Source organism: Semicossyphus pulcher, unplaced genomic scaffold (genome assembly GCF_022749685.1).
Source record: "Semicossyphus pulcher isolate SPU_LCO1_2020_fin unplaced genomic scaffold, fSemPul1.0.p SCAF_9, whole genome shotgun sequence".
Taxonomy (NCBI): Eukaryota; Metazoa; Chordata; class Actinopteri; order Labriformes; family Labridae; genus Semicossyphus; species Semicossyphus pulcher.
In genome coordinates, this window is record NW_027211770.1 from 25982917 (window position 1) to 25996966 (window position 14050).

The 14050-nt window shown below is 40.9% G+C and overlaps 3 protein-coding genes across 3 annotated transcripts; 2 read left to right on the forward strand and 1 right to left on the reverse strand.

The window, feature by feature from the left end:
* The first annotated feature begins 1689 nt into the window (after window positions 1-1689).
* On the forward strand, window positions 1690-6867 carry LOC138584692 (sodium channel regulatory subunit beta-1). Its single transcript, XM_069656988.1, has 6 exons — window positions 1690-1732; window positions 2935-3107; window positions 3398-3632; window positions 5737-5896; window positions 6111-6163; window positions 6275-6867. Exons 1-5 carry the CDS (start codon window positions 1690-1692, stop codon window positions 6154-6156), a joined length of 657 nt encoding a protein of 218 aa, XP_069513089.1. The 3' UTR covers window positions 6157-6163; window positions 6275-6867.
* Window positions 6868-10927: 4060 nt separating this feature from the next.
* On the forward strand, window positions 10928-11350 carry LOC138584223 (potassium voltage-gated channel subfamily E member 1-like). Its single transcript, XM_069656400.1, has one exon. It carries the CDS (start codon window positions 10928-10930, stop codon window positions 11348-11350), a length of 423 nt encoding a protein of 140 aa, XP_069512501.1.
* Window positions 11351-11405: 55 nt separating this feature from the next.
* Window positions 11406-13353, reverse strand: dnajc28 (DnaJ (Hsp40) homolog, subfamily C, member 28). The gene has a single exon (XM_069656900.1). The coding sequence runs from the start codon at window positions 13333-13335 to the stop codon at window positions 12172-12174; it is 1164 nt and encodes a 387-aa protein (XP_069513001.1). The 5' UTR covers window positions 13336-13353; the 3' UTR covers window positions 11406-12171.
* Between the last annotated feature and the right edge of the window lie 697 nt (window positions 13354-14050).

A 14050-nucleotide genomic window follows, 5' to 3' on the forward strand; every position in this document is an offset into this window, starting at 1 on the left:
TCTCTGTCTATGCGGCTCTGGATACTTTGTTCGGGAAGTAGGCGGGGCTGCTCCTCCACTGTCCTCACCTACGTACCCCAGCGCGAACCTGCTTTCAAACACGTTGTCATCGGCCTCATGAGGACAGTCCTTGAAACACATTGCCTACAAAAGCGCACATTGACCTGATGCGGTCAGCCACATACTAGGTTTTGACCTATTCTTGTTTCCATGAATGTCGCCACAGACACCCAGTCCATAATAATGCTATATACTGCAAATGCAGGCTTTAATCAGTGGGCCATAGGCTCAATCACCATTGTGTTACCTCATTCGGCGATAGACAGTGACTTAACAGACATTTATTTACATGGAAATCTTTGATCTGAGATTATTACTTTAAACTCCAAGTATTTCACTGTTATAACAATTTAATTGTTACCATATTGTTATAAAGTATTACTCTACTATTACCACCAAGTTTTGTCTCATTGCTCCATTGTTTTGTTTCCCTTATACCCGAGGTATACACATTTTAATATCAAACTATTACCATGTAATTATTTTGGTTATCATCATTTTATTGTATTAGCTTAGAAATCCTTGTTATTATTTTAGTATAAACACGTTGTCATTAAGTTATTACCTTGTTATAATCAATCTATTAACTCACTATTATCTCGTTATTACCGCTGTAATGTACAGCGCTAATGCTAACACTGAGAATTGGAGAAATGAGCTCTTCTTAAATGTAAAAAAAAACTGGCACTGGTTTCGTCTTTAACAGAGAGGAATTAGCTTCAAGAGATGATAAGGAAAGAAGGTAAACTATAAGGATCCTCAACAAATTATTGCCTTGAGCAGGGACATGCTAACTCTTTGAAATGCTAACACTTTCTTCTAGAAGAAGGAGTATCTCTGCTAAAGTGTCCTTGAGCCGGACACTAATCCCCTGACCATGACCTCTGACCTGTGGAGAGGGGCGAGAGAACAGAGCATATAAAAATAAAGCATTCACACTAAGGTATGTATTCAAGCCCTCCACTCTGCACATGTTGGTCTGAAAGGATTTGATTAACAAAACACTGCAGGACAATTTGCATGACAGCCCTGCTGCTGTATTAATAAAGAATGAAGATAAAATTCACTACATATAATAATATCAATGAGATAATAGAAAGGAAAGAAATTACAATAACAATACTGACAAAACAAATATAATCTTTAGGAAACTTTTCCTCTTTGAGGGAACTTTTCTTTGTCGATAAATCAGGAGAAACATGGCTGCAGTCTGGCTTCGGACAGTCCGGCTGTAGTCACAGATCGGGTCTCTTCAGCTCAGGTTTCCTGCACAGCTTTCGACACTCACATCATCCAACTCCGGATTCACACACTCTAAATTTAGCTGCCTTAAAGTCAGACGTGACTGCCGGAGAGACAACTGCGAAGGAAGACGGGCACTTAAGTTTTTCAGTAAACATTTTCAGTGTTGTGAGGTTTTCAGGCGTTTTCAGCCTTCGTGAAATGCAAGATAGTTGAACTGATGGACTGAGTCTGGTCTGGGTTGAAGGGTGGACTAGTTTGTCGTGAAGAGTGTGGGATTAATCAGGAATCCAGAGTCAGTATGCCAGTAATGTAATCTTAATCTCAAGAGATATTTCTCTGTAGGTTTAAGGAAAAGTTTAATAATTTGTTCAACAGCTGGCAGAGATGATCTGCCACGTTTCTCTTTTAGTTGTCTTCAGCCTTTTTGGTAAGTACAAAATCCTTTATGTCATTTACTTATCAGAAATGTATGACTTTGAGTTTTTCTTAAAGGAACCTTATTAATATTAATTGAAACACTTCACTATATTTTAGTAAGTTACATCTCAGTTACTGCAAATTTGTAATTTAGTTGTAAAAGCACATGTAAAATGTGAATTGATAATAACAGGGCTGCACAGTGGTGCTGCGGTTAGCGCTGTCGACTCACAGCTAGAAGGTTCCTGGTAGGCGGTTCAGACGTAGGGGGCGTGGAGTTTTGGAGTTTGCATGTTCTCCTCGTGTATGTGCGGGTTTCCTTCAGGTACTCCGGCTTCCTCCCACAGTCCAAAGACATGCTCGTTAGGTTCATTGGTGACTCGTAGGTGTGAGTGTGAAAGGTTGTCGGTCTCTATGTGTCAGCCCTGTGATTAACTGGTGACCCGTATAGGGTGTACCCCGCCTTGCGCCCAGTGACAGCTGGGATAGCCTCCAGCCCCCCCGTGACCCTGAACAGGATAAGCGGTATAGAGAATGGATGGACGGATGGATGGAATTAATAATAGCTAAAATCAGATGTTCTTCCATGAGATAGATATTTCCTCTTCTCATGCCTTTCGTAAGAAACCAAATAGAGAGTGTCATCATCTAAAATTCTGCTGATTTAATTTCACTTCTTGTGTTAAATGAACTCTCAGAAAGGCAACCAGAAGCATCATTGAAGACAAATGTCATCAGAGAAAAGAGAAGCTGTTATTACTCAGAGACATGAAACAGAACTTTAGATAACTTTACATTTTCTAAAAGACTACTATTATTTAAATTGAATAAACAATCATAAATTTAACTGAATTAAACTAATCACTCTGTAATTTTGATTCTCCTGTTTGAATTTAAATACTTTTAAATTGCTGCGTGTCTTTTATTTATTGTCTTCATACCTCCGTATTTCTTGTGTCCAGTGCATTGAATGGTTCTCTTGTTAAAAAGTGCTTCAAAAATAAAACTTTCCTTCCCTTTTTAAAGTAAGAGCTCGATGCAGTAAACATCAACCATTGTTAAACTGAGAGGCAGTGGAGTTTGGATTATTCAAAAAATATTCGCAGCTAAAAGTACTTGATTTAAGTTACAAAGACTTTAACAGATATTCCTAACTTCCCAGTGGAAGTCTAAATGGTTGATGGGAGGCTTCTTCTTCTTCTTCTCTTGCAGTGTCTCAGTGTGATGCCGGCTGTTCGGAGGTCGACTCTCTGACAGAAGCCGTGGCAGGAAACGGCTTCCTGCTGGGCTGCATCTCCTGTAAGAAACGAGAGGAGGTGTCTGCCCGGGCCACCGTGGACTGGCACTTCAAACCGCTGGGAGAGGAGGAGGAGGAGTTCAGGCATGTGAGTTCACCAGAGGGGGCTGTTAAATGTAGGGGGGTTTGACAAAATAAAGGAACATAAACACAAATCTCTGGTACTCTTTAAAAAGGATTGAACATCGTAAAATATTCTCGTTTTTGGTGTTTAACATTGTGTAGGTGTTGAAATCTGGTGATTGCAAAAGCCACAGCATTTGATTCCTTTATCCCCTTACCTTTAATTTGTCACCTATCTACATATATACACCTATTTACAGTAGGAATTAAAAGAGGTTACATGCATGCTTTTTTGTTCTTCTGTCCTCCTCCCAGATTTTCCACTATGACCACCCCAGTGCCGACATCCTCCACGAAGATTTCAGCGACCGCCTGGAGTGGCACGGGACGATGAACAAGGATATTCAGATCGGAGCCATTTACATTCATAACGTCTCCTTCAAAGACACGGGGATGTACCGCTGCACCATCCACCGCACGCTCTTCCTGCCTGTGTACAACGAGCACGTGGATGTGGAGAAGGAGGTGGAGCTCAGCGTGGTGGCTGTAGGTAAGGTGGAGTGTACCTGTGACAAGGCAATATAATAATACTATGTTACATGTAAAGTTAAAGTAAACAAAACATGCTTGAAGTATCAAAAGACAAGAGGTCACTCTGGAGAAAAATGGCAACAAATTATCCATCAATGCATAAACAGCATTTAACTGTTGTTTCTGGTTGTGGTGGAAATAAATTATGTGTTATACACAGCTTGATCGATCTGTTCTTTCCCAATGCATCCTGGAACATGTAGGCACTGCCGGCAAAAACATTGAGCTGGAGATTAAAGCTTCTTCTGTCAGTACACGATGCACTAAAAAGATTATTGCCTACAGCCGTTTTGGTGCCCGAGGCGGTTAATGGATTTGGTGTCCCCTCTTAAAGATCTTTACTGCCCCGTGACCACGTTGATAAGTTATAACTCACAGTGAAAGATAAATAGTTCCACATGCCTCCATGGAAGATAAAAAAAAATACTGCACAAAATGATACCCTGTTATGGTAAATAACATTTTCTCCCATAAAGTGCCAGTTTTTTGTATTGCATGCCATTTTGCAAAACAGTTATCCATTACAGAGCTAATTCAGTGATTTGGTATGTTAAAAAGATCTAGTATAGCATAATGTGTGTGTGATTTGGGCAGGCTTGATAGAGGGGTCCATGTGATCGGCCCCAGAGAAAGTATTACATAAACAACCTCAATTTTCATGCTACTTTACACATTCTTGGCGCCTTGATTACATTGAAAGTGCTCGTCTTTGTCAATGAAAATATGAAATATGTACCTTAAAAAATACAACCTACAAATAAGCTAAAAACAGCAAACCAGACCATCAGCGACAAGATTGATTATTTCTGCAAAGTTATTTTTAATGCCTGAACCTGCTGGTGGGGAGGAGCTGTCAGACGAAGCGATTAACTGCACGCTGCCTTTGTTTACATCTTCCAGGGCAAAATTTAAAGTGATTTGCCCCTTGTAAAAGCCTCTGTCAGTCAAAGCTGGTGTTCTCTGTAATCCATAGAAGGAATCATATTTGAAATTGGCGCCATAGCTGTGGAGAAAGTTGTACAAACAGTTTGTGGTTTTGCCCATTCTGCATTCCTACAACACCCAGCATGCATTGCGCCCCTCCCTCTGAAAGGAACGGCCCAGCAAGAGACGCTGGAGTGAAATACTACCGTTTCACTGCAGGCAACGGCTCAGAGTGGGACAGAATCCGAAATATGAAGAGAATATACCGGTGGATCGTCTAAAAATCTTCAGGTCTGCAGTCTACATTTCAAAGCTGATGATTTTGAACGAGACATGACATCGGAGGCGGGCGTTCTAGATTGAGGAAGTGTAGTTTAGCAAGCTCCCTGGCCTCCACCAGATGGCGCGTTTTACATAGTCTGGCGGAGGTTTTCCAGGGCTCATTGGAGAAGCGGATCGCGTCCTCCAAAGGCACAGAGCCAAATTGCTTTTTTAATGGCATTAGCTCCTCATAATAGCTTGATAGGACTGAGGTTGAAAATTGGTGAACTGGCCCTTTAAAGAAAGCACGATGAGATTTTTTGTTAAAGAACACCACTTAAGCATGTACAGGACAAAATCAGCAAAGAGAAAAGAGGTACAGCTTTGTCTACAGGGGGCGCCAAAACCAACGCAAACCAAAAGTTCCTCACTGGAGCTTTAAGTTCAGTGTCTGTGTTGACGTCTAACAGACAGCCAGCAGTATCCACCTGTCACTCAAGAGATCCCGCCCCTATAATTTAAGGCTTAATATAATAAAGACATGTGAGATATAATAGATTAATAGAGAAATGAGCTACCAGGCTGTAAACATGTTTATTTTTGCTGTTAAAATGGGCACTTTAATATGGGCCCTGATGGTTTAATTTTGGCTTCTGGACCTTAAGTGGACACTCGAGGAACTGCAGTTTTTTTGCACTTCCACATTGGCTTTATCTTCAACACTGTGGCTCTGCATGTTCGGGCTTCTCTCAACCACTGGGATGATTTTTTTTTTCTTTATTGTCACGTGTTTGTGAAATCTGCACTGGTAAACACAGTCTTATTCCTGGAGCACATGCCTCCTCTCTAATGCTACATTGTTGGTTCCTGTTTCCCAGCCAATCGGGAGCTGACGTCTGTAATCTCAGAGATTATGATGTACGTGCTGATCGTGGTTCTGCAGCTGTGGCTCATCGTGGTTCTGGTCTACTGTTACAAGAAGATTTCAGAGGAGCACGAAGCTCGGGAGGCCCGGAAAGCCCTCAAGGCTCAGGCAGAGTGAGTCATTGATCGTTTCTGTGACGTATAACTGTGATTTAATTTAACCTTTAAGCAGGTAACCAAAAGACCAAGTCAGATAAGGCCATTCAGTTCTATACTGGGTTAATTCTGAAGGTGTCGTTACTCTTTAATCTGTATTTTAAGGGATTTATTTAAATTCTCCCTCTGCTTTTTCTGACATCTAAACTATTTTCATTCCCTTTCTTTCCAGACTGTTAGAGTCTAAAGACAACTGTGACGGGGTGCAGCTAGAGTAACAAAACGGTGAGTTACACAGATTTAAAAGCCTCCACAACATCTGATTTTAAAAATGTGATCAACATGACCTTCTCTCTTTAAAGTCTTTTTCTTTTTTTTGCATTTTGAATCCAACAGGTAAAAAAAGATCATCTCTGCAGAAGTCAAGCTTCCTTGTTGTTCCATGATTTTGCTCACAGAGACACAATTTCTGTTAAAGAGGCTGATTTTAAACACCTTGGTGACATCATTTGTGCAACGCGGATGTTTACGTGTAAATAGAAGCTGATCACAGTAGGAGGAGATTTTCTTTAGATGTCAATGAAATGTGATGTCTAAAATGTCCCATGGGACTATTTGTAAATAAGGCTTCAAATCCAAAGAACGATTTTTTTTTTTGATAAATCAAACTCTTATTTAATGTATGAATCTTCAGTCAGAACAAAATGACAAATTATTAGATTCAAAAGTAACATTTTTTACTTTTTGTAAAGATGAAGTCCAATATAACTTCTACAATGAGGCCTGCAGATTAAATGCAGGTAAAACCTGCCGAGCACAAATAGCCCATCAGTTATCCAAATGGCCATCGACCATATTTGATAAACTAAGCAAACAATTGACTTAAGAATGACATGAAATACTTAAAGTTATAATCTCAAAGATCTCAGTTTCGTTCTCTTTGGCGGCACCTACGGTGATAAACAGTAATTGCGGGAGCACACTTCCCAGATATCCAGACAGTGTCGCATGTGTGACGTCCACAGTTGGCTCCGGTTGTAACTCTTGATTTTCCTCGCTGACGGTCGCTTTCCTTTTTAGACTGTTTGCTTCATCTGAGCGTCGAGTTTGTTTCTTTTTCTTTGGATTTTCACTTATTGTTGAAGTGGTATCTGTAGTCATCCATCTTTTCTTTGTTTGTTCAGCCATAGTAGATTACTGTTTACTCGCAACACTTGCAGAGACCGGAAAAGCAGCCGCTTAGCTCCACCTACCCTCTCTGGCAGACCAACCACTGCTGGGCGATGCAAAACGCGTCACTAACTGGGCGCTGCTTGTGATTTTTTCTGCGAAAGTCGCCACAGACACCCAGTCTGTAATACTGCAAATGCAAAGGCTTTCATCAGTGGGCCATCGGCTCAATCACCATTGTGTTACCTCATTCGGCGATAGATAGTGACTTAGACATTTATTTGAATGAAAATCTACGTGATTATTACTGTAACTACTTCAGAAGATCTTAATAGGCCTACTTCAATTTTCTCAGTATGCCTCGGCTCTCTGGACCGCTCTTCTTCATCTCAGGAAAATTGTGGCAATAAAACGGCAGATTAAAAAAAAGGCTTTGGGCAACATGCAGCCTGTGAATATGCCGGAGTAAATGCAGCCCAGGACCTTTGTAACGACTAATCCCTCTTTAATATCTCGTATGGCCAAACAACAGAAGCAGCACTGACAAAAGATTCGTTGGACATTACTGATAACGACTGAGGCCTCTTAATGTTGAATCTTAACTTAATGTCTTAAAAATGCCAAATGAGATGTCTTTACTTTCTTTATATGGGCCTCTTGGTGTCTGAGAGGTCCTGAAATCTTGAGACTTAACGCGAAAGTGAGGCTGTGACATCACTCCAAAACCAGCTTTAGGGAGTGTTAATCCCGAGTAGCATGTCTTAATTTAGCAACACCGTTTCAGTCGATCCAAACGTCTCTGTTCGTCCTCGTCCAGTGTGTAAAGGAATCTGAATAAAGTTAATGTTTTTGTTAATCCTTTTTGTATCCACTGCATTTGCTTTGTGAGTAAACACAAAATGACTATATCAGTGATAACTTTGAGAATGATCTATTGCTCAGGAATTATGTTTGATTTCTGGACGTTGAATATAGAAAGCACTGATCACGTTACATAAATTCAGGCAACACACACACACACACTCGACAACGACAGGGAATTAAAGGACGTTTGGAGGTGATTGTGTTGTAACTCAATCCAGTCTGAGCTGTGCCGCAGACCGTCTACACTACCTGCGGTCTGAAAGCAGCTTTGTTCTCCTGCTGCAGCTCGGCTCCGTCCTGGAAATCAACTCCTACTGCGAAATGTGATTATTAAAGATTTTAATGATACATGACACAAAACAACCAACCACATATTCTCTAACAAAGCCGGGGTTTGACACCAGCTTTGAGCCACGATTCCTGATATTTTCTCCCTCTGACATTGTTGCCACCTTGCAGTATTTGAGATATTGTATATTATTAACACATGAACACTACTTAAATGAGGCCTGATGCAAGAGAATCTCATAACCCAAACAAGTTAACTGTTTATTCTGCCCGACGTCAGCAGTACAGGACAGTGGTTTAAGTCATGCCTCACTATAATATGCTTCGACCTTGCCCTGTGACCTCCTCGTTTCATTAAACGTGTTGACAAGTCGAACACGAGGCAGATCTCCTCTGCTTAAAAAGAATGAGTGTAAAAGAGGGATCATTATGACTGAGAGGAGGAGGAGGAGGAGATGTACGTTTCTGTTCGAGGTGAAGTTTGGGACCAGCTGCTTCATGGCTTGAAATGATCGATGTCTGCTGATGTCAGCGACAGCAGGAGTCCAGATACTTGAAAGGTAGGCTTTTCTTTCTTCTGAGCGATGCTCGACACACATGCCGAATTTGTAGGATACTTTTTAATATAATCTCCCCTGTAATGTCATAGGATCAAGGTCAGCCCAGTTAAGAGTTCTACACTACATGTTTAAATTCTGGTAACTGAGCTAGGTATGCACGTTATTGGGTTTTTTTACCGATATCTGAAATGCCGATATTCTCCAACCCTTTTTGCTAATTTCAATACCAATATATTAGGCACATGATTTTTTCCCACCTCATTGCTGAGAACATCAAGTCAAGCAGATGCAGAAATAACATAATACAGCGCTTTTTAAAATGTACACATTCACTGGGCAATCTAAGAAAACTACTTCAACTTATGTACTTAATGCCATATTTATTTGTATGTAACATTTTCTTTTTAAAAAAACTAATATTTGTCATGCTTTTTACGGGCATCATCGAGCATTTATGCATAATGAAAGCATTGTTTTATCTCCAGGAAAAAAAAGGCAGAAAAATATAATTTTCAAGCCATAACTGGCAGATACCGATAACGTGCCGATGATATCGTGCGTCCCTAAACTAGGTTATAAATCACGGCGAGATATTTCTCACTTTGATACACAGCTGCACTCCTTCTAATTATGCCTCTCTTATTTCTTTCCTTTTCTTCTTGTGCTTTTAATACATTTTGTTTTATAAGACTATTTTGATACATGGAGCAGATTCAATGTTCATTATAAATAAAGTTTACAGTCATCTTTTGAATAAGGAAAACAAAAACAAACCACCAGGCAAACAAAGAAAAAGAAAACAGAAAAAGGAGACAATGACAAACAGGTTGGGTATTACATACAGTACATGCACATGAACTACATTCACATGCTGTATGCACACTTACACTGGTTGTGTATAGTAATGACAGAGTTGTCAGATTTGATGTATAATCGTTATCAGTGTGTTTTTTTAGAAGGAGATGAAGCCGTTGACTCAAACACATCTTCTGTATTCTTTATTTTGAGTTATTTTCTCCGTAAGTTGTTCATAACTTCTGCAAACATATGTTTCTTTTTATTTGCTTCAGACGATTCTGAGTGAACAACCTAACAGTTGTTTTACCAGTATTATATTGTGTGTTATTAAATACAGATGATTTTTCTTTATCAAAGACTTCTAACTGCATGTTTTTAATAATTAGCATTACTTTGACCACAGTTTATTAATCATTAAAGCCTTAAAGGGGCCAAATCTTTTGATTGGACATTCTCATATTTTGAATGGTGGATCACATTTTTGGGTGTTTACTGTTCACAGTGAAAAAGGGGGAAACTGCATAATTCTGTGTTTTTCAGAATAACATGTTTAAAAAGGTCGCCCCTGAAATGGGCCGTTCAGAACAGCTGCAGGTTTCTGCGTATAACCTTGCTTTCGCTGAAATCGACCAATCGTCATTCACCGTCGTTCACCTCAGCCTGCCTTCTTGCACTAGCTTGTAGTCAAGTCGTTGTCAAGATTTCACCTTACTATTCAAATACCTCCTGGTGATTCTGGCTCGTACATATAAGGCCGAATAACCAATACTAGAGCAGCCATGTTTTCTACAACTTTGGAGCGAAAGGTCTGACCTTTCAATGGCAAAACAGCTTGTTCGTTTCAGGTGGAAGGAGAGACTCCAAAAATAATTAAATTAAAATATGTATACAATTTTTAAAACGAAACAAACTTTACCAACGTGATTCAAAAACACATTAGTATAATAGAAAATGGATTGCATAGCTAAAATATGTCCCCTTCAATCTTCTTTTAAAATAAGTAATATTTTTTAGGGTCAAAATATATTTCTCATATTTGTCTTGTGTCTCTGAGTATTATCGTTTCAAAATAATAATAATAATAATAATAATAATAAAAGTCGATTAAAAGGAAAAACATGTCAAACTCTTTTGCAACTTGTGAGTTTAGTCCTCTGCAACTCAGAATCATGCTTTTCCTCATTTATCTGTTGCCTCTTGTTGTTGTGTTCAAAGGCTTAATTTGAATATTAATCACACTTAATCAGACAACAATAAAATTAAAACTATATATATTTTATACATATATATTCCTGACCTTTCCTATGAGATGATCAGTCTCCTCTTCCTCCTCAGTGGCAATTCCCTGATCATCCAGCAGAGGTCAGACATGCCGCACATCAACACCACTGAGCTGCAGTCGCTCCTGCTCTCCTTCCTGCAGCACTGCCTCAACGGCACCAATGCACTGTCGCCACCGATACCTCAGAACTACACTACCCAGCAGGCTTTGCACCAGGTGGCAGAGGCCAGGGCACACGCTCAGTCTCAGGGCATGATGTACATCCTTCTGGTGGTCGGCATGTTCAGCTTCTTCACATTCGGCATCATGCTCAGCTACATCCGCTCCAAGAAGCTGGAGAGCTCTCAGGATCCGTACCACCAGTACATCGCCCACGACTGGACCAAGGTGGTGACTCCATCCAGGGCTGTCACTGAGGCTCTGCACAGGGAGGGAGGAGGTACCAGACCCGGCAGCAAGGAGCCTGTCGTCATCTGCAACCCTGCAACCCTGGAGCAGCTGACCAACTAGAATACAGCCACATTCAAATGTATAAAACTCTGTAACACAAGATTTTACAGTACTTCAACTTTTAATGTCACATAGCAACCAAAGTTACAGTGTTAGCTTTGAATTTTCAGATCAGTAATTTCACAGAAACAACTGGAATCATAATATTGCATCGTGTTATATACATGCAGGCCCTTACACTTCACAGCCAAGCTAATTGTTTAATGCTATTCTTCCGCTAACAGTCCTTCATTTCTGGACACAACAGTATTCACTTAGAGTCAAATGAGTTTATTTGTACCCTTCCTTGTCTGTGACTTTAATACAGACTGTATGTCTGAATTATGCAAAAGAAATGTAGAGTTGAGAGCAAAATGATTGACACTGTAAAAAACATCAGATTGCAAGTAAAATTTATCTGTGATTAACACAATGTATTTATGCTTATCCAAAACTTTTGCTTTGGACCCCAAACATATATTTGTATGTCAATTCAAAATTTTTGTTTGCAATTTCAAAGGCTTTACTTTTGAATCTAATGTTTTGCCCACCGTTGAACTGAATCTCGTGCCAAGAGAACAGCCAATAAAAAGGTATCTTACATTTTTCAGCGTAGCTCCCACCACAAGCTTCGGCTGAAATCCAAGCAAAACTTTTGGATTCAGAAACACAATTTTTCGATATGTTTAAGATTTCTTTGATTGCAGTGCTCACAATTTTCTGTTTGATTGCATAAGAAAGAGACAAACGTAATTAGCAGGTGAACAAATCTGAGTGAGATTGGTGAAAGAGAAAAATCAAATAAACCACTGTTCACAAATCATTCCCCTGAATTGAGACTTTTAGTTTTTCAATCTGAGCCAATTCTTCATCCAGGACATCAAGCCTTGTTTGGTATTTTGAGGCCTAGTTATTGCGTTTGCTCTTTTTTTCTCCTCCTTCCTCCTCTCTCTCTCCTTCTCTCTCTCTCTCTGCTGCTCCTGTCTGTGTTGACGAGCTCCTCGCACAGCACGCTCAATCTCTCGTGACAAACTGAAATGAACCATCTGCATTTTGAGCATCGGCACGATGAGGTTGTAATTGTCCACCACTTTGTTTAGTTTAGCCAACTCCTCTTCTGCAGATGCACACAGCTGCTCCCATTGGCCGTGCTCTTTAGGGGTCATGGGGTCACCGAGCCTGGCCCTGCCTTCCAATAACCTCTTTCGGATGTGAGCAGTGGTCTCTCGGATGTCACGCTGTGTGACGACCCAGGGAGGCTGGTAGCCGTTGTCTATGAGGATGCGGTTGAGGTTGTGGGTCATTGGATCAGCATATGGGTTGTGCTCAAACTTGTTGAGGGGCTTTCCAGCTCCAGTCAGGTTCCTGAAGTCTCCTCGGGCCATGGACTCCTGGATCAAGTCCTCCACCAGCCGCTCCACAGCCTGGGTGATCTTGATCTTTCGGCTGCGCTGACGCATGTCCCGCTCCACCAGCGCCCCCTCTGCAGCGGCGGCCCTCTCGTGCTCCCTCTGCCGGTAATTTAAAACCTCATCGGATGCCCGGTCAACTCGAATCTGCCGGTACTGGCGCTCACGCTGGCTGGGTGTTCCTGAGCCCACACCCTCATAGCTGAGGTAGTGTCTGTGTGGAAGTGCTGTACCTCTAGACTTATCCTCATCCTCCATTTCCTTCCCTCCATCAGGTTGCTTGGTCTTGCTCTGATGAGCCAGCACAGCCCTGTAGGCCTCCTCCACCCGAGCAAACAGCCCAGCATCTGCAGTTGGAGCCCCAGAGTCTGGGTGGTAGAGCTTGGCGAGGCGCAGATAGGCCTCTTTCACCTGCATGGGACTGATGCATCCCTGGTCGGGCAGCTGCAGCAGCCTGTAGCTCTCTTGCAGGCTGTGGCTCATCTGGGGACCTGAGCTGAGCGCTCTGAGCAGCGGAGACTGTCGAGGCATGACGAGCAGAAAACAGCCATGGTAGAAATAGCTGCGGGCACAGAGGAGGTAGAAAGTACAACTCATTGCTGGAGCAGTCCTGTAGATTTGAAAAACAAAAAGTTACTAACTCTTTCCATCAGGTATGAGACATCCTACAGACATAAAACATAACTCTTTTAGTCAGGTAGCAACAATATATCAGAATAGACTACCTGTAGTACAAATAAGCATAATTTAAACTGAAGTCTTGTCAAAGTTGCAGCTTGCTAAACCAAATCAGTATTTGTGTCTTTAGCAGCAGGCCTCTTTAGCTCTAACTAAACTATTTCTTACGTGGAGATTGTTCTGCCCTTTGTATGCTTTTTGGGGTTGATTCGGTTTGCAAACCTTTGCTTTGTTTTAATTCTGTAATTAGTCTGCAATCCAAATTGGGGGCAATACATAGAGACTGACATAAAGAGAGTACCTAGTGGTTTTCTTTGATTATCAAAATCAAGCTTCTTATTTCACATTTATATTGCTGGTAGTCTAATTTAACAGATATTTTTTAACATTTTAAAACCACTAACTTGTGTTTTGTTGACTTTGACTTTATCTCCTCATTGTTTTTGGCCTCAGATGTCTTTGCCGTATTAGTACATTTAATTGCTTCCCCCCCCCCTTCTCCTGAACTCATTAAAATGAATGTAGAAAAGTGTTGAATTGGTATCTTTCCCCTCGCCAAAAACTGGGCTTGTACATTTGATAAAGTTGAGAATACACACAGAAATGTTTTGTCATTACACCAAACAAGGAAATA

Bases quoted from the DNA above. Each gene is read 5' to 3' on its own strand.
- LOC138584692 (XM_069656988.1), top strand. From the start codon at position 1,690: ATGATCTGCCACGTTTCTCTTTTAGTTGTCTTCAGCCTTTTTG. The intron at 3,633-5,736 runs GTAAGGTGGAGT...CCTGTTTCCCAG, and splicing joins GCTCAGCGTGGTGGCTGTAG to CCAATCGGGAGCTGACGTCT. The intron at 5,897-6,110 runs GTGAGTCATTGA...CTTTCTTTCCAG, and splicing joins GCCCTCAAGGCTCAGGCAGA to ACTGTTAGAGTCTAAAGACA.
- LOC138584223 (XM_069656400.1), top strand. From the start codon at position 10,928: ATGCCGCACATCAACACCACTGAGCTGCAGTCGCTCCTGCTCTCCTTC.
- dnajc28 (XM_069656900.1), bottom strand. From the start codon at position 13,335: ATGAGTTGTACTTTCTACCTCCTCTGTGCCCGCAGCTATTTCTACCAT.